This window comes from Leguminivora glycinivorella, unplaced genomic scaffold, assembly GCF_023078275.1.
Source record: "Leguminivora glycinivorella isolate SPB_JAAS2020 unplaced genomic scaffold, LegGlyc_1.1 Scaffold6, whole genome shotgun sequence".
Taxonomy (NCBI): Eukaryota; Metazoa; Arthropoda; class Insecta; order Lepidoptera; family Tortricidae; genus Leguminivora; species Leguminivora glycinivorella.
In genome coordinates this window covers 897,134-919,800 of record NW_025952831.1, presented here as the reverse complement: position 1 = coordinate 919,800, position 22,667 = coordinate 897,134, and the positions used below count along the sequence as shown (strand labels likewise).

Below are 22,667 nucleotides of genomic sequence, written 5' to 3'. Positions count from 1 at the left end.
GAATTTGACAGATGACAGCCCAGTAACCCTGAGTTAAGTGGTTGGTGCAAGTGGGCCTAAAGGGTTAAAACGTTACGATACGAGTAAGGGTCCCCCCACATCTAGCGTCCATTACAGTTGGCCCGACGCTACGCTCGCGAGACGCTAGATGTGGGGGGACCCTAAAAGATAATTCGATGAAACAGGAATCTGGTGAATCTAGGAACCCAATTTTGATATGATCTGACGACCTAGCCGAAGTGACAATTGTTGACGGTACGTGGCGATCGAAACGCAGTCTGTCTCTGTCGCGCCACTACAGAAGAGCGATAGGGAGAGCTAACGAAACGCTTACGAATCGTAAGCGTTTGTGACGTTGGCTATGTTCTATTATGACGGTAAAAAGTAGTAAATAAGATAAAAGGCAGCTCATAACATTAACATAGTTTACCCACAGGTCAAATTACAAACAATATAGGGTTTGTTCCAGGTTCGTCGTATTCCTTTTTCGTCGTATTCCAGTTTCGTCGGATTCCTGATTCGTCGTAAGTATTGGTGTTTCGTCGAAATAATCTATTAATATATAAGTAAATTATATAGGTATATATATACTTAGAAACGGGGTTTTAACCATGTATAAAGTGTAATTATAGTAATTATATTTATAATTCCGACGAAACAGTAATACGACGAATCAGGAATCCGACGAAACTGGAATACGACGAAAAAGGAATACGACGAACCTGGAACAAACCCGGCCACCCCCCATTTTTAGGAAAGTGGGGGGTTAGACAAAAAGTAGCCTATGTCACTCTCCATCTCTTCAACTATCTCCACTTAAAAAATCATGTCGACGCTCCGTTTTGCCGAAAAACGGACTAACAAACAGACACACACACTTTCCCATTTATAATATTAGTATGGATTTATAAAAGTTATACATGATGTCAGATCCTTTTGGTGCATTGTTTCATCCTTTACAATTGATGTTGACTGTACCTGTTGAAATGCATTCAGACCCTATTTCATTAGTTAATGAAAACATATATATCCTCACTACTTTTAAAAAATCTTGTATCTCAAGCTGTTCCTCAAAGTTAAAACGCAGTAAGTGTATATGCATTCCATACATACTTACTACAATTTTCTTTTCATTGACAGACGAAGATACAAGTTTTTTTAAAAGTAGTGACGATATTTCATTCATCACTTCAGCCATTCATTTTATTTGCGTCAACTGTTATGAATCGATGTATGTATGCGTAAATGTAATATGAATAAATGTTACTTTTTTCTGAATAGTGAATTTACTTACAGGTGGTCTAAAAATACGTCGACTGAAAATAGTAAGATGACAAAAATATCAAAGTAATATAGCTACTGTGGATATTTTGGCTGGACTCGTCTCCATTTCACAAGATACGCAATGTAAAGCCTGACCAGTAGGCCTAGCACTTGATTGCCACGAGAGTATGTCGCCGCGAGATAGACTACCCGTCCTTATGTCATTAATACAGTTAGAAGACGTGTCATTTATCTCGCGGCGACATACTCCCGTAGGTAGCAATCATGTGCTAGGCCTACAGAAATATTATTATAAATGATAACATGACACGCCATCTTGCGGAATTTCATAAGAACTATTTTCTTCATACTAAACTGAACTGTCACACCATACATCGGAATAACAGCGCCCTCCTGACAATAATCATATATTTCTGGTCGGGCTTTAATTTTATAGAAGAGACACTTTATTCCTAGACTCATAATAATTAATTCATTCATTCATACCGTATAATTTGAGAATCACTACAATGATGTTGAAATATATCTTTGTCAACAAATTTTAGCCACCCTGTAGAATTATCATCATTTCATGTTATATGATATTTGTATTTAAAATTTATATTTTGCGAGAAGTTGTATGTTATAGCGTTAGTGGAAGCTTTATGTATTATAGTAGTATGTAATGTAGACAAAAGGCCCAATCAGACGGGGCGCGAACTCGCATGCGATTTTAGTTTAATTGTGGACTGAAGGAAACTGGCATGCAAGTTCTCGCAGCGTGTAAACGGGCCTTAATAGGTAAATCTCATAATATTGTACATAAACCTATCAGATATTTTTTAAGATCTCAGTTGTTTTCTGAGAAAAATTGTGATAAATATATTTTAATATAAGTACCAGATTAATTTGTGTTTTTATTATTTTCCCCGAGTTTCACAATGTGTTATATAAATTGATGAGTAGGTAGTATATTACATACAAAGCACAGCGAGAGATTAGGTAACCAGAGCTATTAATTTTAAATAAAATAAAAGAATCTCGAGTTTTAGAAGATTTATTGTAATAAATAACCAGCTTAGTTTACAAAAGCTTTTTTTTTGTCAATTTTTCTCATTTTATTGAAAATATTTAGAAACTTACCCAAGGACAAATTACTAATTATTGCCAGTCGTTAATAAATATATCGCTGCCTTAATAAAATATATGTTCCCTTGGGGCTGTTTCGATTAAAAAAAGACTAGTCATAAACAACATTGGTTATACTTTTCTGTACACTTACTTAATGCGGAAGTTTGTAGTTAAAAAAAATAGCACTTCCACAATCGTATAATAATATTCGACAAACGTATTTTCGACTTACATTTCGAAAACCATATATTTAGATACAATCCGGTTTTTTTGGTAAAAAAAAAGGCGTGATAATGACAACTATTATGGCGAACCTGTGACGAAATAAGCCGTATTTACATAAAAAAACCGAATTGTATATCTACATAATTGAGTTAAGTATAAAGGCTCATTTAGACGGTGCGCAAACTCGCATGCGATTTTAGATACATTGCGTAAGGGCCCATTTAGACGGTACGAGAACTCGCATAAGAGTTTTATTACATTGCGGTATTTGATGGCTGAGCAAAATTGTATGTAACCTCAACAGCCCGCAACGTAACTAAAATCGCATACGAGTTCGCACGCCGTCTAAATCAGGCTTAATAGTGCACGCTCATATTGGGCGTGCACTATTAAGTCGGTTGGGGCTCACGTCACATACCAACATTGGAGAGTCATTAAGTGTAACGGCTCAGCCACGACTTCGGTCTAAGCGCGACAGCGGTGAGCGGCAGCCATACATTGAAGCTAGACACAGCGATGGGACTTTTCATTCGCACGTATGGTTGCCGCTCACCGCTGCCGCGCTTAGACCAATGTCGTGGCTGGGCCGTAATAGTGCACGCTCATAGTACGCGGATCCAGCTTCGTGCCCAGGGGGGGGGGGGTCACGTGGTCTATTTGTATGGCCAACCTAGGCTCCAGGGGAGGGTCATGACCCCCATGACCCCCCCCCCCCTCTGGATCCGCGCATAGACGTTGCAGAGCGATAACAAGGGGTAGCCCCCGCCGAACATAACACTCCTATTATCCATTCATACCTTAGTGCGTTTTCACAATCTGATATCGGAAGTCGGAAGAATTTCAAAGGCAAAAATCAAATATGGCGGATAATGTGAAAACGCACTTAGTTGTAACCACATTTGACAGGCACTTCATCGTCACGCAGCAGACGTCTATGGAACTTCCCATACAATAAAATTTAACGAACGCTTTAACCTCGTAAGGCCCAATGTACATTACAATGTACATACTGTCGCAATCTAATTTGAACCTTCCAGGAACTGAATAAAGTAGATTATCCATTGATACATTGATTTTTGAAACAAACGAAAATCTTACCAATTTATTTATAGAATAAGGTTCAAATTCAAAATGGGAAAACTAACTATGGTGGGCCTTACGAGGTTAATGGTGACAGAGGGTTTGATGCAACCGGCGCTTAGGGTTACATCCTATCTAGTCGACCGATCACAGGTCGCATTGTAATGAAGCTCGCATGGAATTTGTACAGTCTAAATCAACCCCAAATCGCATCGTTATGGTCACGTCAAGCGATCTATTGAAAATTCTAAATCAACCGATCTATGATCGATTATCGCTCTATGAATCGATAGCGACATTTCATTCAAATATTTACATTTGCTTTAAGACTAAATTATATTTATTCACTGGTGTTTGAGTGGACGAAGTTATATTGCTCTTATCTGTATTTTTATTTTTTGAGTAACAAAAACTGTGGCACTGACTTATGTAGCATGTGTCAAATAATGCATTGTTATAGTATACCCAAAATACAAGTGATAAAAACACCGGAGCGGATATTATATTCACATAAAATTGACATAATTTAAATGATTAAAAGGTCTATTAAAAATATAATAAATTGACTATTGCTTGTTCCGAACATTGGGTATACTGTAATCAATGTTTTTACTAGGCAAAGATCTCCTTAGCAACGTGAAAAATGAGGTATTTACATAAAAGTATGTGAAATATAATTCCATACGGTTAATTAATATACATAATTACGTCACAACAATGAGGTATAACCTAAACGATAGATCCTAACGAGTACATAGGAATTAAACTTATGAACACAATTTTAAAACGAAATAAATACAATTGCTAACTTTGTGAAAACTGGAACTGCTTGTAATTAAAAATGTCTACACAATCTCGCGCCAATCATTTGCTAGACCTGCGGGCGTAGCACACTAGTGTGATAAATTTTATCGAGTCGGTGCGTCCCTATCGCACTTACAATTTCCTATAACTTTATTGATTGCAAAACATGATAATGCTGTACCTTCTGTAAAATTATTTATTTTATTACTAATATCCTCATATAATAGAGGTCAAACAGAATAATCAGCGCCATGATGACGCGCAGATTTGCTCTTAATGACAATAGGGAACAAAGCAGGTCATCGTTTTTAAATGTTTGATCTAGCTCTAGTGCTATTGAGAAAAATATTTCTAACTTCAACATTGTTAAAACGTGTGCTCTATAGTCTAAAACTTGATTTCAATTAAACATCAGTCTTTTCTAAAATTTCGAAATTCAACACCATTTAATTAAAATCTACCATTAAAATGACCATATTCGTAGGTTTTAAGATGTGATCGAAGCTACATAAGATTTTTGTGTATAAAAAATTATAAAAACTGCATTACGAAACTGACACTGGTTTAAACTTAAAAAAAAAATATGACTATATTAATCAGTTTCATGATGTCGTTTTTGGAAAGTATTATCTTATTTATCATACATTTAAAACATAATTTTAAATTGTATTCCACTATTACGATAAAAAAGATCTATTTTACATCTAGATTTACGTTTCATATATTGGACATAGTATTTTAGGAAATTCTTTCTGCATGGGACCGTTATATTACATATATTGTAGCTCAAGAAGGCTTGTATCGTTGATACTCAGACCACGACAAATGAAAAAAAAATCTGTGCTCAACACATTAATAAATGCCCATACCAGGATTCAAACTCAGGGTTGTCGCTAAGAATAAATTATACCACATTAAATCAGTGGATAGACACAGACAGTCTCCTGATAGGGCGATTCCGGCAGCATTCGGTTCGCTTTGCTACGTAGATATTATTAGGGTTGGTACAACTTGACTTCCCTTTGCGGGCGCTACCACATATTGGATAATTAAGTGATTTCAGACAACCCTAAATAGTCGAAAGCATTAGAAGGGAATTCGACCCTCAACTGCTGTCAATCTTCGCTTTGTTAGGAAGTGTCCTTTCTGTAAATACTATTAATTATTCTGTGATACAAGGCAATATCATAATAATATATTCACTTATCAGTTATCACTTATCAATGAATGGTGATGCTTAAAAAATGTATTAAATATACTTTTAGTTTTATTTAAAAGCCTTGAATACTTGCAAAAATTGGTTTCAAACCTGTTACGTAACTAAAACATATTTACAAGTGATATTTAGAAAGAATTTAAATAAACCAAATTATATAAAAATGTTTTAATGTACACCAAATCAAAACACAAAAAAAAACAATAAATACGCCATCCCATTTAGACAAGAACACAGCCAAATAGTAATTTGAAAATTCTAGACGTAGGTCTGGTAGGTAGTTTGTAGAAACTAGTAATATTAAACATGTAAAATCAGGTAACTCACATAAAGCTGTCGAACCACCATCCCACCACCATTGAACCATTGGTGTCATCGGCATCGCGCGTGCTCAATAAAAATGTTCTTCGTTACGGAGCGAAACATGTCGAGCGACCTTCGACAATTTTACGCGAGTTACCCGATTTTACATGTTTAATATGTCAGTGTTTCACGGTAGTTTTATTATTAAAACTACAAACTAGTACTAGACGGTCATACTAAGCTTACTATTGAGACAATTCACAGATATAGGAAGGAAGGAGATCGGAAATGCCGGGCGAATTGTATTGAATACGCTTGTCGCAAGTTCTTGAACTCACACACACACTTGTAGACAGACGCTCTTATTGGGCTATTACACGCGCATCATTTCCATGGCTGTGTACATGCGAACGATTAGCGAGTCGCGTCATCACGCACGCACACGACAATTATATGCTCAATGTGAACAACTGTGACACGTCCACCGGCGGCTTGTCCGCTCTCTAGTATTATATGCTTTGAGAGACAATTATTGCATTGACAAGTCACACTAAAAATAAACTTATATAATAATTACATTGTCTTCGGTTACCGCGATAGTTACTCATGAAATAAAACTATGGAAACGGATTATATCGCGTATTATACGCGATATAATCCCTTATAGGGATAAGTTCGCCTTTGTACACCATAACTATGTCCTAACTTGTATTTCTATGTCCTAACTTGTGTTATGTACAATAAAGTGTGTTCAGTACAGATGGTGTTTTTTTTACGCACTAGTGCGAGAAGTGGTTCATTATATGCCAGGTCGAAACTTCGGAGGCTCATCTGTACTGAAAAACGTCGTACGATACACGTGCGAAAAGGAAATTCGTAACTCGTGTCGATTTAAAACACGACCGAACGCCACTCGTTTCGAACTTCCTTTTTTACGCACTTGTATCGTAATGTACTATTACGTTTCCATAGTTTTATTTCATCATATAATAATTCTTCATTGAATACAGTTCCTATTTTGCTTTCGGAAGTCATTTAACGATTTGATATTTATGTCATACACATCGTAGCTTTTCCAGCAACTTTGATGAAGCTAGTCTCGACATAGGAATCATATAGTATGACAGCTGGAATAGTTAATTTGGGTTGATAAAAGTAAAATTAGCCTAAATTTATCACCTACCTAGAAAAAACATGTATGAATTCCTTTTTTTTACCTTGCCGCACCGACATTGCTAGAAAAGTTAAGATGTCTGGTCACAAACTAATCTAACTTTTCGAGCATATAGCGCACTCATTAGGGTCTGATAAAAACAGTTTTAAATACAGAAAAAACTAAAGCTCTAAAACTAACTAGTTCAATGTAGCCTGGCCCCGTAGCCGAATGGCATTTCTCCGACGCGAAACGAAAACGAAACGCCGCGAAAGATAGTCTGGCTCTGTCGCGCCAATACGCAAGAGCGATAGAGATAGATATCTACTAGCGTTTCGTTTCGTGAGCGTTTGTACCATTCGGCTACGCACCCTGTACTTATTGTAAATTTCATTCTATTCGTAAACGATTTTCAATGGGGTTTTCATCAGCGCGCCAAGCGAGATGTTTTAGAAACACAGCTTATCTTATTACTTAAACAAAGGATACTATAGACTAGACAGCCAAATAATAATACCACTACCGAACGAGATGGTCACATACAAATTATAATAAGAGTGACAGAGAGCAAAATGTTATTTTTTGTCTTTGTCATAGTTTCACTAGGCAAACTAGTAGGCAAACAATAAGGACGTGACTTGTCAAGCTTATTATCCGCCCAAATTACGTAGGTTGTGTATGGTAAACTGTCAGCCATTTTTTAAGTGATTCTTAAATTCGCTCCATTATTCTATATCTGTCCCTTACGGGCATACCCTTGCGTCAAGTCTATAGTATCCTTCGTCTGAGTCTCATTATAACAAATTCGTACAAAAACGAAATGTAACTTTTTCAAATGAAATTTACATTAGGGGCTCTATTAAAGCAATATGTGTGACTGTGTGTCTTTTTCTGGCGCTCAGGAAATAATTGAGTAACAGCGATAATGATCATACACGTATTTATATTATTACAATTTCAATAGCTAAGTTCAATTACTATGATTCATAGGTTACGTACGTACAAGAGTGGCATTTGACCTGTCCAATTACTAAACAAATATTTTATATTCGCGTTCAAACTTTGCTTCGTCAGAGAAAAAGGCAATGTACATTTGTATCGTTCTCAAGTAAAATGTACCAACATTGACGCTTACCAAAAAGACGAAATTTGCTCGTATTTTCATACAAGTTACCTGTTAGAAAGACCCTTTAACCGGCGTCCGATATATCAGACAGACATAATTTCGCTAAGGATAAATAAAACAAGTCTAAAGACGTAAAGCTTTTGTGAGACATATTCAAATATTTAATGAATCACGTTGTTATAACGTTGCCCCCGCCCTGTCAGCGCGCCGGACGCGGTCAGTGCACGGAGTGTAGCCGCCGCGAGCACGACGCCTGAAGAGGGGCCTCCAAAATTGGCGCGAAACATGTCGCAGCAGTAGCGATATAACAACGTGAGTACAACCGACAAGTCTACCTGTAACTTCGTACCGACACCGTCATAAAGTGATGATTTTGTACCTTGTCGTTTTTAATCGTTTAACAATTTCGTATGAAATTTCAGACAAGACGTTAATATGACAAGGTATGGAAATCATCACTTATTTATGCCGTTGACTGTGCTTGTAGGCGACACCAATGGGGTACGTACGTACCACCTACGTTTTGCTTGAGAACGAAAAATCACTACATAGTATAAAACTAAGTCGCTTTCTTTGTCCCTATGTCCCTATGTATGTATCTATTAAATCTTTAAAGCTACGCAACGGATTTTGATGCGGATTTTTTTAATAGATAGAGTGATTCTAGAGGAAGGTTTACATATAGGTATTTAAGTACCCGTGCGAAGCCGGGGCGGGTCGCTATTAGATAATAAATTGGACAGGCGGACCGCTAAGCTAAGTATGACCGCCGGTGGTCGGTTTACCTCCCGCTGTAATATTTCGTTTGGTAGCACTCACAGAGCCTGACTCGCACCAGTCAGGCGTCTATACTCTCCGGTGTCTCCTTCACCTACAAAAAAAAATGAGTTTATAAAGGGGTGAATGAGTTGTTTTAATTAATTTTTATTTATTTCAAAACAAACTTTATGATTGAAGGTTTTACAATTTTATGTTAAGGTACGGGCGGCCGCTATCAGTTGTATTTTAGTCAGATTATAGCCGGTAAAAAAGGGATAGTGCCGTAATAGGGCAACACAACTGTGACGTTGCCATTAATTATTCGAGCCCATAGATACAGGAAGGAAAGAAATCGGTCATGCCGGGCGTTAGCTTCCATTGTTTGACATGCACACCGCACGCCCAATATGAGGGCCTTACACAATACAGACTGACCCAAGACGATGAGACTTGAAGGGAAAGTACCTATAATATCGTAGATAGGGTATTTTGCTCAAAGACAGCATAATACGGGGTGAAAGAATAAGGACCGTACAAACTTTGAAAAGTCACTTTTGAGGTCATAAATTCATAATGAACAACTTTTATTATGGGATCAATGCTAAAATCGCGAAAAAAAATTGGCTGTTCCATAGACACATCGTCGTCACACATCGTCCACACAACATCGTCATGAAGATGATAGGGGACAGGTTGGACTCCCCCTTTTTGCTACGCTGCAGTCGGCTACATGTGCCGTACTCAGAAAAAAGAAAATGTACATAGTTATAATTAATTATAAGTATTCTTAGGCTTAAGCACTAACACATATCTTAAAATTCAGTTATTTTTTTTTTACTAACAAATATTATGAGTGTAACTTGCTCGAAATAAATGATTTATTATTATTTCCTTTATTTATTTTGCTTCTTAGGTTAAGCTTTTTATAATATGAATATAAAAGTAAAATACAAAAACACATACAAAACAATATAAAAAACATATAAACACATTATAAAAAACCTAACCTAGGGTGCCGCCAGCAGCGGGGCAGGGCCCAAGCTGCCGGTGGTTAGGGCTGCAGAGAGAGGAACCGTCGGACTATCGGCGCCGTGTCCAAGATCACCGCCTTCTGCATCTGGCCCTTGATCCAGCCACCTAGCGAGAGTCTCTTAAGATGTTGATCGAGACTCTTCGCTATGAGACCGTTCGCTGAAACGACTATCGGAACAATGATCGTTGAATCAACATCCCACATGGCGGTTATCTCGTGAGCCAAGTCTAGGTACTTACTGGACTTGTCCTTCTCGGCTTTCACGAGATTCTCATCATGGGGGATGGTGATGTCAACGAGCACGGCCCGGCGTTGCGGTCGATCTATTATCACAATGTCAGGCTTATTGGCTACAATAGTCCTGTCAGTGATAATAGATCGATCCCAATAGAGCGTGGCACGACCATTTTCAAGAACTGGCGCAGGCAAGTACTTGTAGTACGGTACTTCGCGGTCCACAAGGCGTATTGAAGAGCAAGTTGCTGGTGAATAATCCTGGCTACGAGATTATGTCTGTGCAGGTACTCGCCGTTAGCAAGATGAGAACAACCGGAAATGATATGCCTGAGTGACTCTCCGGGACGGCGGCATGCCCGACAAATGTCGACCGTACCGTCCTTCAGGATATATTTCCGGTAGTTGTTCGTCATCATAACTTCGTCCGCAATTGCACAGGCAAAACCCTCGGTTTCTCCGAAGAGGTCCCCAAATCGTAACCAGTTCACCGATGCGAGCAGGTCTACATCGGGTCCCGTGAGGGCCTTGTAGAACCGCCCGTGTAGCTGCTTGCTCTCCCATACCGCCTTGCGGTCCGCAGTGCTTAGTACCACAGGTTTGCGCCAGTTCTCTTTCGCCAAGGAGAGCGGCGTGAGGTTTCCGTCAACTGCCACCACATCACGATGCATCCCACACTCGTTGTTAAGGAAGTAATTATTATTATTTCCTTTATTTATTTCTTTTCTTAGATTAGGTTTTTTACAATATGAGTATAAAAGTAAAATAAAATAAAACACTTACAAAACAATATTGTGGCGGCTTTAGCTAACCTTTTTGTATAACCTATTCTAGCTTTCTGGCTGTTGTAATGATTGATTGAGAGGTGTCAATGTCTAATATAAAAGTCACAAAAATATTTTATTATTATCGTTGTGATTTTCTAAATCGTTTGTTATAATTAGGGCTCCCACATGTGGTGACCCCTCCTGAAATTTGAAAGTTGTGCAAACGGATTTTCTGCGAATAATGTCGAATGAAAATGAATCCTTTGGTGAGCCTGTGCCAACCGCGCCGAACGCGAACGAATCGTCACAAGACAGTGAGGTCGCGCAGTGCAGGGCTACTTTTAAAGCACCACCTTTTTGGCCGCATAAACCCGAACTGTGGTTTGCTCACGTGGACGGTCAATTTGCACTGAAAAAGATCACTGCCGACGCTACAAAATTTTATCACGTTATCTCCGTGCTCGACTACAAGTATGCCGTGGAGGTCGAAGATCGCACCCTCCGGCCCAAGATAAGTATGAGACGTTGAAACAAGAGCTTATAAATCGTTTGTCGGCATCGAAGCATCAACGTCGAACGCAATTGCTAAATAATGAAGAGCTAGGAGACCGAAAACCCAGTCAGTTCCTGCGGCATCTGCGCAGTCTCGCTGACGACGTTGGGGACGATTTCCTTCGGTCCATTTGGATAAACCGCTTACCAAACTACTTGCAGGCTATTATTACTACGCAGGATAATTTGAAATTAGATGACGTAGCGCAACTAGCTGATAAAATCATGGAAATACCGTCAGCTTCCCGGCTACCCCATGTTGCGGCAACATCTTCTTCGCCCCCAATACCTGAAGTAGCTACTGCTTCATCAAGCTCTTCACATATCCATGACTTGGATCGTAAAATAGAAGAATTGACGCGACGTTTCGATGTGATGGCATTGTCGCAAGGCCGCCAGAGCTACAGGTCACGTTCCAGGTCACGAAACCGGCGAAGTTTTCGGTCGCGTAGCCGTGCCGTTGCTGAAGATGAAGAATTTTGCTGGTACCATGATCGGTTCGGAGTTAAGGCACATAAATGTATTCCCCCGTGTTCTTATAAAAAAAACCAGTAAAACAGTCGCTTCTTGCGGCGAGTGACTGTACTAATAAGTCAAGCCGCTTATTCGTGACGGACAGTTCCAGTAAAGTGCAGTATTTGGTGGACACTGGCTCTGATCTGTGTGTTTATCCGCTTAGGTTTTTACGTGGAGAAAAACGTCATAAAACGAACTATGAGTTATTCGCCGCGAATGGTACTATAATTGCCACGTATGGTTGGATTAGTTTATCTTTAGACTTTAAGTTACGTCGTAGTTTTAATTGGCGTTTTGTTATTGCCGATGTAACTAAACCTATAATAGGTATAGATTTTTTATCTTTTTATGGCTTGCTAGTTGACGCTAGAAATCACAGATTAATAGACATCACTACGCTACTTACCGCGTCTGCATTTCCGGTATCCAGCGCCATCGCTATCTGCCATATTAAAGCTGTTGCAGGTTCTTCTCGTTTTCACAAGTTGCTGCATCAGTTCCCCGAGATCACTAAGCCCGCCGGGGATCCTACGGAGCGCGAGGTGAAGCATAAAACGCTTCACTATATCAATACTACCCCCGGGCCACCAGTGTTTTCCAGGCCGCGTCGTCTTGACCCGGACCGCTTGAAGATAGCGACTCGGGAGTTTGAAGACATGGTCCGTACAGGTGTAGCACGCCGCTCGGACAGCTCGTGGTCATCACCGCTACACATGGTCCCGAAGAAGACCGGTGGTTGGAGACCATGCGGTGACTACCGAGCTATAAATGCAAGGACCATACCAGACCGATATCCGGTAAGGCATATTTGTGATTTTACTCATATCCTTCAAGGCTGCAATATTTTTTCCACACTTGACCTTGTTCGTGCGTACAACCAGATACCTGTGGCACCTGAAGATATACCGAAAACGGCAATCACCACTCCATTCGGTCTATTTGAATTCCCTTTCATGGGGTTTGGCCTCCGGAACGCAGCGCAGACCTTTCAAAGGTTCATTGACGAGATACTTCGCGATCTACCATTTTGTTTCGCTTACATCGACGACATCCTGATTGCTTCCGAAAACGAAGAACAGCATGTAAGTCATCTGAAACTAGTTTTTGAACGCTTAAAAGAGCACGGCGTCCTGATAAACACGGCGAAGTGTGACTTCGGTCAAGCAGAAGTAACGTTTTTGGGACACCGTGTATCTAGTGCAGGTACTAAGCCACTGCCGGACAAGGTTACAGCCCTTCAAGACTTTCCTAAGCCGAGCAACATTAAAGAACTGAGACGGTTTTTAGGAATGCTGAACTTTTACCGGAGATTCATACCGCATGCAGCACAGGTACAAAGTTCGCTGAATTATTTACTTGCCGGTTCCAAAGTTCGTAACAAGGATAGTATAACCTGGACTCTAGAATTGGAGAAAGCGTTTTTAGAATGTAAAAACAGTTTAGCAAACGCAGCACTTCTTAGCCATCCACGTTCTAATGTTGAAATAGCTCTTGTTACTGATGCTTCTGACATAGCTATTGGGTCAGTTATACAGCAACGTGTTGGTGATTCCTGGGAGCCCCTTGGCTTTTTCTCCAGAAAACTTAATTCAGCCCAGAGAAAATACAGTCCTTATGACAGAGAGTTGCTAGCAATTTACGAAAGCGTGAAGTACTTTAGACATATGTTAGAGCTCAGACCTTTTGCCATACTAACTGACCATAAACCAATAACTTTCGCTTTCAAAAAGTCTCTCGATAAGTGCTCTCCCAGACAGCAGACAGTTTCGATATTTAGATTTTATTGCGCAGTTTTCGACCGATATTAGACATATTGCGGGAGATGAAAACGTAGTAGCCGATGCGATGTCACGACCGGTAGAAGCGATTAGTGCTTTAGACTACGACGCATTGGCGGCATCACAAAATGTTGACACAGAAATACGCAATGTTCTCAATAAATCTTCACTGCGTTTGGTCAAAATTAAAGTTCCTGATTCCGCCACAGAGTTGTTTTGCGACGTATCATTGTCCACGCCGCGACCTTACGTCACACCTGAATTTCGTCGTAAAGTTTTTAATCTACTACATAGCCTAAGCCATCCAGGAGCTAAGGGTACGACGAAATTGGTGACACAGCGTTTTGTTTGGCCCGGAGTACGGAAAAATTGTCGCGAATGGACGAGGAGCTGCTTGCATTGTCAACGGTCAAAGATCAGCAGGCATGTTACGTCTCCAGTTCATAATTTCGAATTGCCATCTAAACGTTTTTCTCAAGTACATATAGACTTGATAGGGCCTTTACCATTTTGCCGCGGATTTTCATACTGCTTGACTGCCGTGGACAGATTTACCAGATGGCCGGAGGTAATGCCAATTGCTGATATTAAAGCAGAAACAGTGAGTGAGGCGTTTTTGGCCGGTTGGGTGTCTAGGTTTGGCTGCCCAGACAGAATTACCACCGACCAAGGCCGTCAATTTGTGTCCGATCTCTTTCATCGTCTTGCCAACATGACAGGTGCACACGTCTCTCATACTACGTATCATCCTGCATCAAACGGATTAGTGGAAAGATTCCATAGACAATTGAAAGCTGCAATCATGTGTCATGGCAGCATCGATTGGGTGGAACGCCTACCTTTAGTACTTTTAGGAATAAGAACGGCATGGAAGGATGATATGGCAGCTTCCACTGCTGAACTAGTTTATGGCGAACCTTTGCGGTTGCCCGGTGATTTTTTCCATTCCTCAGCGTCGAACCCAGAGGACTTAAGTTACACCGATTTTGTACACCGCTTAAGGACGCACATGCAAGACATTCAACCTTCACCAGTCATACGCCATGGTGCTTCGAAGGTTTTCGTGCACAAAGATCTTGCTACAGCCACTCACGTGTTTTTAAGGCATGACGCGGTCCGGAAACCTCTTCAACCCCCGTACACTGGACCCTACAGAGTTATCAGTAGAGGTGACAAGGTTTTTAAAATAGATATTCGTGGGAAGCCCGTTAGTGTGTCCATCGATCGTGTGAAACCTGCTCACATGCTCGAGGAGGATATCCAGCATCGTGAAGCTCCAGAGCGACGCACACGGTCCGGGCGGGTCGTACGTTTCCCTGATTCATATCGACCCTAAGGGTCTGGAGGGGGGCTGATGTGGCGGCTTTAGCTAACCTTTTTGTATAACCTATTCTAGCTTTCTGGCTGTTGTAATGATTGATTGAGAGGTGTCAATGTCTAATATAAAAGTCACAAAAATATTTTATTATTATCGTTGTGATTTTCTTTTCGTGATAAATATAATTTATTAAAATTTGATTCAAGAGTTTCTGTTATAATTAGGGCTCCCACAATATAAAACATATAAACACATTATAAAAAACCTAACCTAGGGTGCCGCCAGCAGCGGGGCAGGGCCCAAGCTGCCGGTGGTTAGGGCTGCAGAGAGAGGAACCGTCGGACTATCCGCGCTGTGTCCAAAATCACCGCCTTCTGCATCTGGCCCTTGATCCAACCACCAAGCGAGAGTCTCTTAAGATGTTGGTCGAGACTCTTCGCTATGAGACCGTTCGCTGAAACGACTATCGGGACAATGATCGTTGAATCAACATCCCACATGGTGGTTATCTCGTGAGCCAAGTCTAGGTACTTACTGGACTAATTATTATTATTATTATTATAGAAATGAGCGCAATCATGACAGTCGAAATGTGTGAAACAGCCAAAAATTTTTTTCGATTTTAGCATTGGTTCCTATTTATTATGACTTGTTCATTAGATTAGATTAGATTTCTTTATTTCATGATAAAAATTACACTATAAATTTGCTACATGTCAAAATTATGTTTATCTTCTCATCATGATCGTCAAAAATTACATAATAAATTCCAAATAAAAATAATTGTGTCTCCCAAATGAGGATCGTCATTTACAAAGAAAGAAAATACACATGCCAAGCTAAATAAAATTAATAAATTAAGTTACAATATCATGAAATTATCACGAAGCAAGAAAATATTATATAACAGAGAAATATAGGTATAATTATATCATCGGTCATTAAAAATTCAAATCCATGTACTCATTTACAGAGTACATGGGGTTATCTAACAAAAGGTTTCTCAATTTGCGCTTAAATGCTTCGTCACATGGCTCATTTCTCAGATCGGCAGGTAAGTGCTCATAGTAAGTAGGACCGATGACTCGAGGGTTCTTTCTTGAAAGTGCCATGCGACGGGGGACTGTTCTCAGACGGCCTGTAGATCGAAGCTGTTTGCCCGGAAAGTCAATGCGTGCAAATTGGGATATATTATGTCTAACATACAGCAGTACGTCGAACAGATATTGTGAGTAGTGCGTCATTATACGTTGAGAACCGAAGAGCTCTCTACAAGGGTACCTGTCTTTTACACCGGCAAGTGTACGTATTGCGCGTTTCTGCATTATAAGGACTCTTTTTGCATCAGTTGAATTGCCCCAGAGCAGTGAGCCGTATGCCATGATAGAATGGAAATGCGCAAAGTACACCTGCTTTAAGGCTTCTGCCGAAATAAGAGGCCTCAGTTTTCTCAACGCAAACGACGCACCACCCAACCGATCACAAAGATTGTCTACATGGCACTTCCAATTTAGAGTATTGTCGATCAGGAACCCTAGAAACTTACTCTCTTCGCACATGGTCATTGGAAAGTTAGCCATGCAAGGTGGTGGTTGAACCTTTCGACCAGAGAATAACATAACATTCGATTTGGAATAGTTAAGTAACAGTCCATTTGCTGAGAACCATGACTGCAATTGGTGGCAAGCGTCATTGATGTTTATTGCCAGCTGGTATGACCTCAAAAGTCACTACGCAAAAGTTTGAATGGTCCTTTTTCTTTTACCGTGTATACAGATGTACTCCGTGCTAGTTTCTAATGGGTTGGCAACGCGCATGTGACACTCCTTGAGTTGCAGGCGTCCATAGGTTACGGTGACCGCTTTCCATCAGGCGGACCGTATGCTTGTTTGCCACCGACGTAATATTTAAAATAAAAAATATTATGGTTCTGAGGTCGAGCCATACCTCTGGCTTCTCATCAGTGTGTTCCTCGGGCTTGTCCTTGGAGTCGGTGGAAATGGAGCTGGACGTTAGACTGCTGGGCTGCGACTCTTTACGGCTCTCGGCCTTCTGACTACGGCTTTCGGTGTCTTCTGTGCCATCTGAAATTTGTATACAACATTAGTATGGAAAAAAAATGCTAACCCTTAGATGCATGATGTTATTGCACTTGAAGCATCACTTTTGTGATGACAAGCAACAAATTAAATATACGAGCTTATTCCATAGAAAAAGGGCCCTTAGGCACTGGTCCCACCGCGAGCTAGTAAGCTATGAGCTATCGGCTATAAAAACGAACAAAAGATAATCACTCCCGTGCAAATAAAAGAGACACGGCGATTTCGATAGCTCACCGCTGGGCGAGTAACTATAAACATCGCCGTGTCTCTTTTATTTGCACGGGAGTGCATATCTTTTGTTCATTCTTATAGCCGGTAGTTCATAGCTTACTAGCTTGCGGTGGGACCAGTGCCTTAAGCTCATTTTTTATAAGGAGCTTTGACGTGTCTTCGTAACACAAAATATCATCATAAGTATCATAACAATCTTAGGAATTTAGTTAATTTTTATCATCATGCATCTAAGGGACAAATATTGACATTTCACGTCTCGATACAAGTATTCAGGGTGAATCCACGTAAAAGTAACGTGAGTCACGACTTCATTGCGTGTTTATTTGAAATACAGCAGCAAATGAAAGAATAAAATCGTGACTCATGTTACTCTTGCCGTGGATTGACCCTTCATCGTACTACCTACATATAGCATACATACTTAACTACATTATGTCCTACGCTGATTGTATATTACAATAAATCTTACTTGAGTAAACGTTTTTTTTTTACATTACTTTTTTTTACTAAGACTACCTTCGTGATTCGATAAAAATATGTAAATATAACTTCCTAAATAAATTACTCATAATTATTATTTAGAAACTTCAAACTAAAGTACCGGGTGCGACCTGTAACACGAGCAAAAATTCAAATGCAGCCAAAAATTTGTTCAGCGACTTTGAAAAAGTATGAAAACTGCAATGCCACAGTTTCGTTTTTTTTTAACCCCTTATTTGCCAAGAGTGGCCCTGAAGCTTTAGTAGTTTCATGTGCTCTGCCTACCCCTTTATGGGATACAGGCGTGATTGTATGTATGTATGAAAACTGAGTCTATTGCTTCATTGTATCAGTTACGTTATGGGTTCGCTCATCAATACACAGTCGTTTACTTCCTTCACTGAAGTGAATTGATTGATTTATTACGTTTTATGAATAAAGTGTGATTGTGTGTGATTTATTACGTGTTAAGAATAAAGAATAAAATATTCTGGGTAACTTGGGGCGAAACAATATTGTTAACTCGAGTCTTAAAATTGCTCGGTCGTTTATAAATGAAATGAAATATTTTGTTTCAAACAGGGGCCTATTGCATAACAAGTTACAACTCATATTACAAGCGGTAGTCCCCCTCCAATTCATTTTATAAGAAAGAGAGTTCCACTTGTAATACAAGTTGTAAATTGTTATGCAATAGGCCCCTGGCCCATATTTAAACAAAATATTAGTGAGTCAAACAATGAAAAATAATAAAATTAAACATCTTACGCTAATGTTAATGGAAAAAATAATACTCATTAAATAAATGTCATTTAATACAAAGAAAAAGTGACCAAGGCCTCCAGTGTTCCGAGCTGGAATCGAATCAGCGTACTCCGCTTACCGGGCGGGCGGGATGGCAGAGGGCGCCATGAGCCTTCGGGAATGTCATATACTTGGAAATTTCGACCCTTGCCTTCGTGCACCGATGGCCGAGTGGTTTTCAGGCATTCGCCCGGTAAGCGGAGTACGCTGGTTCGATTCCAGCTCGGAACACTGGAGGCCTTGGTCACTTTTTTTCTTTGTATATGACATTTATTTAATGTTTATAACATAATAGTAGTGTTACTACTTAAAAAATACAAATTAAAATATTTTCTATGAAAGTAATTTAATTTGTTCTTAGAGAAAATAATACTCATTGTGCATTGACATCCAATGAGTAATAAGAGGGCTATCCACCTTTTCTGCGATCACCCTCTGGAGTGTTGGTGCTGTCCCTTATGCGCTGCCACAGTGACGCCATCCTCTTACTCAATACTAAGTGGAAGGCATACGCGTGTGATGTTTAAACTTACACTTCCTTGCAATATTTAACTTCTGCCCCAAGTTGCACAATGTACTATTAAGTCACTGAACAAATGTTACTCCGTTTGAGGAGTACAACCAAAAGTTTAATTAATTGCTCGTGTTCCATGCCACACCCAGTTAATACATTATCAACCTAAAACCGAACTATAGTACTTAATAAGGAAACATCGAGCACCCGCGGCCACTAATCAAGAGCCTGTGTTCCCGCGAGAGCACGGGGCGTAGGCCGGCCGTCACCATTGAAGGCTCTGCACGCAGCACCATCATTATTTGCTCGTACCTCTTCAGTTCTCTAGCGAACGACCCTGAACGTAACAAGTAAATATTTGGATGGGAATTTCGTTTTTGGTTGCCTTATGGCTTTGCTTTTCCTGGTTTGTTCCTTGGTACATACGTAAACAAATGCATGAACGCTTAGGCCGCCTTTACACCTGTAAGTTACTCACGTAAATCTTTCGTAAGCAACTTATGGTTCCATTTGCACTTATGAAAAACTTATCGTAAGGTTTGCTTACGAAGTTTTTGTGATTTTCAATTTACTGAAAGTTTACATTGTTGCAAGCAACCAAAGTTGAAAAGAAAAAAAAAACTGCAGCCCTAGTTACTTATTCATATGTCTTAAACATCAATTTATTTCGATAAGCTGTGAGTCGGTTCCGTAAGCAAACTCGTACTCATTTACACCTGAAAGTTTTCAGCTTACGAAAGTAGTCAGAACTTACCGTAAGCTGCTTACAAAAACCATTTACATTTGAAAGTTTTGCAGTCGCTTACGTAAGCGGTAAAACCTGCAGGTGAAAGGCGGTTTTACGACAATATCGTTATCGTAGCTAGCTATCTCTGTCGCTCGCGTCTAGCGTCAGCGATTGTCATTTCCGCTATCTATGTAAAATACTCTTTGTATGGTAGCAAATGTATGCCTTTCACAGAGGCAAGATACTGACCTGTGTTGGGCTGCGCGCCGGGCCAGGGTTTCCGCACAAACATGTTTTCTACGATCCTGTCTATGTTGTCCTTTTCAGATGAATTCGCGGGCCTGGAACATTCAAACGAAATAAATTCTTTTTTGACGCAGTGAGGTGAGCGTCGAGCACTAGTAAGTGCTCGACGCTGCACTAGTTTTTGGACATGGGTACTTTGTGTCGAAGTGACAAAGTTCAATTTCGAATACATATAGAAAAATATTCGTTGTTCAAATTTAACTTTTACGACTTTGTCATAAAGTGACCATGTCGAATACTAGTGCAGCGTTGAACATTGGTATTTCGCGGTGCGTGTGAGAGAGCCAACCACCGATCGCGGGCGATTCACTACCGGGTCGTCCCTTATACTGTGCCTATGGTCGTCAGTGAGTGAGTAAACGGCTGAAATGATGATGAGTACCTGTCGGTGCGCTGCGGCTGCGGCTGCGGCTGCGGCTGCGGCGGCGGCTGCGGCGGCACGATGGGGATGGCGGCGGTGGGGCGGCGCGGCGCGCGCGGCGCGGCGGCGGGCGGCTCCTGCTCCACCGCGCTGTAGTACGTCACGCCGCCCGCCGACGTCGCCTGCCCACATGTACACACGGTGTTAGTGTAACGGCCGTATACGTGCGAATGAAAACTCCTATCGCGGTGTCTCGCTCCAATATGTATGGCCGCCGCTCACCGCTGTCGCGCTTACGGCTCAGCCACGACATTAGTCTAAGCGCGGCAGCGGTGAGCGGCGTCCATACATAAGAGCGAGACACGGCGATGAGACTTTTCATTCGCACGTATGGCAGCCGCTCACCGCTGTCGCGCTTAGACCGATGTCGTGGCTGTAAGACCTGAGTGAACGCTCTGGAATACTTTTGTGGGGCCAGGCGATCGGCGTGCATGAGGCATGTCAAACAATAATTGTTGTTGTTCAATTTTTGAAACTCATACAGGTGTACCGAATCCATGCTACATAAATTATATCCCCGGCCAAAGGCTCTGCTCCGAGCGAATGAATATCGAACCTTTTTCTAATCACGCAGTTAATTAACAGACTATAATCTTGCTGTAGTTGAAAAAACAATCTTGCCGTAGTTATAAGGACAATATTGACTGAGAAAATGGTAAAAGCAGCCTTCATTATTATATTTTCTTATGTAAAAAATTAAAACTAGTAATAAGTAACTGCTAACATTCAGAAATGGATTTAGGTATTTATTAAATTAGTCAATGACACTGACATACAAATAAAATTGTTACGGAACTTAATCGGGTATGGTATGACTAAGTGACCCCGTCCTCCAATCCTCGGAGATCAGTTTAAAATTTGATAAACTCGATTATTTTCTTGTGTGCCGAGATTTATATTATTCTCAAACGATTTCCTTTTATGCGGATCCAAGTTTCGGCATACGAGTGTTTAATCAAACTCAAAGACATATGAACTCCGTATAGACGGATAATCTCAGAAAAAACCCGGCCAAGAGCGTGTCGGGCCACGCTCAGTGTAGGGTTCCGTAGTTTTCCTTATTTTTCTCAAAAACTACTAAACCTATCAAGTTCAAAATAATTTTCCTAGAAAGCCTTTATAGAGTTCTACTTTTGTGATTTTTTTCATAATTTTTAAATATATGGTTCAAAAGTTAGAGGGGGGGGACGCACTTTTTTTTCCTTTAGGAGCGATTATTTCCGAAACTATTAACATTATCAAAAAACGATCTTAGTAAACCCTTATTCATTTTTCAATACCTATCCAACAATATATCACACGTTGGGGTTGGAATGAAAAAAAAATCAGCCCCCACTTTACATGTAGGGGGGGTACCCTAATAAAACATTTTTTTCCATTTTTTATTTTTGCACTTTGTTGGCGTGATTGATATACATATTGGTACCAAATTTCAGCTTTCTAGTGCTAACGGTTACTGAGATTATCCGCGGACGGACGGACGGACGGACGGACAGACAGACATGGCGAAACTATAAGGGTTCCTAGTTGACTACGGAACCCTAAAAACGTACCTCAAAGCCATAGAGAAAAAGGTACGGTGGCCTAGATGGCGTTACACCTTTGGGGAACGCTCGGCTAGATGGCTCTAATATTAATATTTGATATTTTAACACATATCAAGCTAACAATATGGGCCAAATTGTCAAAACTGAGGTTCAAAAGTTTTAAGCTTGTTTCAAAAGATGACAGTCTTTGCACTGTGATTACACTTTTACATTAACAGTTACTCCTCTTTGATAAAACTGCAATAAACATCAATAAGTCTCAACCAATGTGTGC

General features: G+C 40.3%; 1 protein-coding gene across 2 annotated transcripts in view; it reads right to left on the bottom strand.

Moving 5' to 3' along the window:
- Window positions 1-8,971: 8,971 nt before the first annotated feature.
- The window catches only part of LOC125242074 (translation initiation factor IF-2-like), a 93,557-nt gene continuing 79,861 nt past the window's right edge, over window positions 8,972-22,667 (bottom strand). For both annotated transcript variants that reach the window (XM_048150776.1, XM_048150777.1), the window contains exons 16-19: window positions 20,808-20,968; window positions 20,369-20,460; window positions 17,206-17,342; window positions 8,972-9,172 (exon numbers count right to left, since the gene is read on the bottom strand). In XM_048150776.1, the coding sequence (XP_048006733.1) occupies window positions 9,140-9,172; window positions 17,206-17,342; window positions 20,369-20,460; window positions 20,808-20,968 (423 nt within the window). In that variant the 3' untranslated portion in view covers window positions 8,972-9,139. The remainder of the gene's footprint in view (window positions 9,173-17,205; window positions 17,343-20,368; window positions 20,461-20,807; window positions 20,969-22,667) is intronic.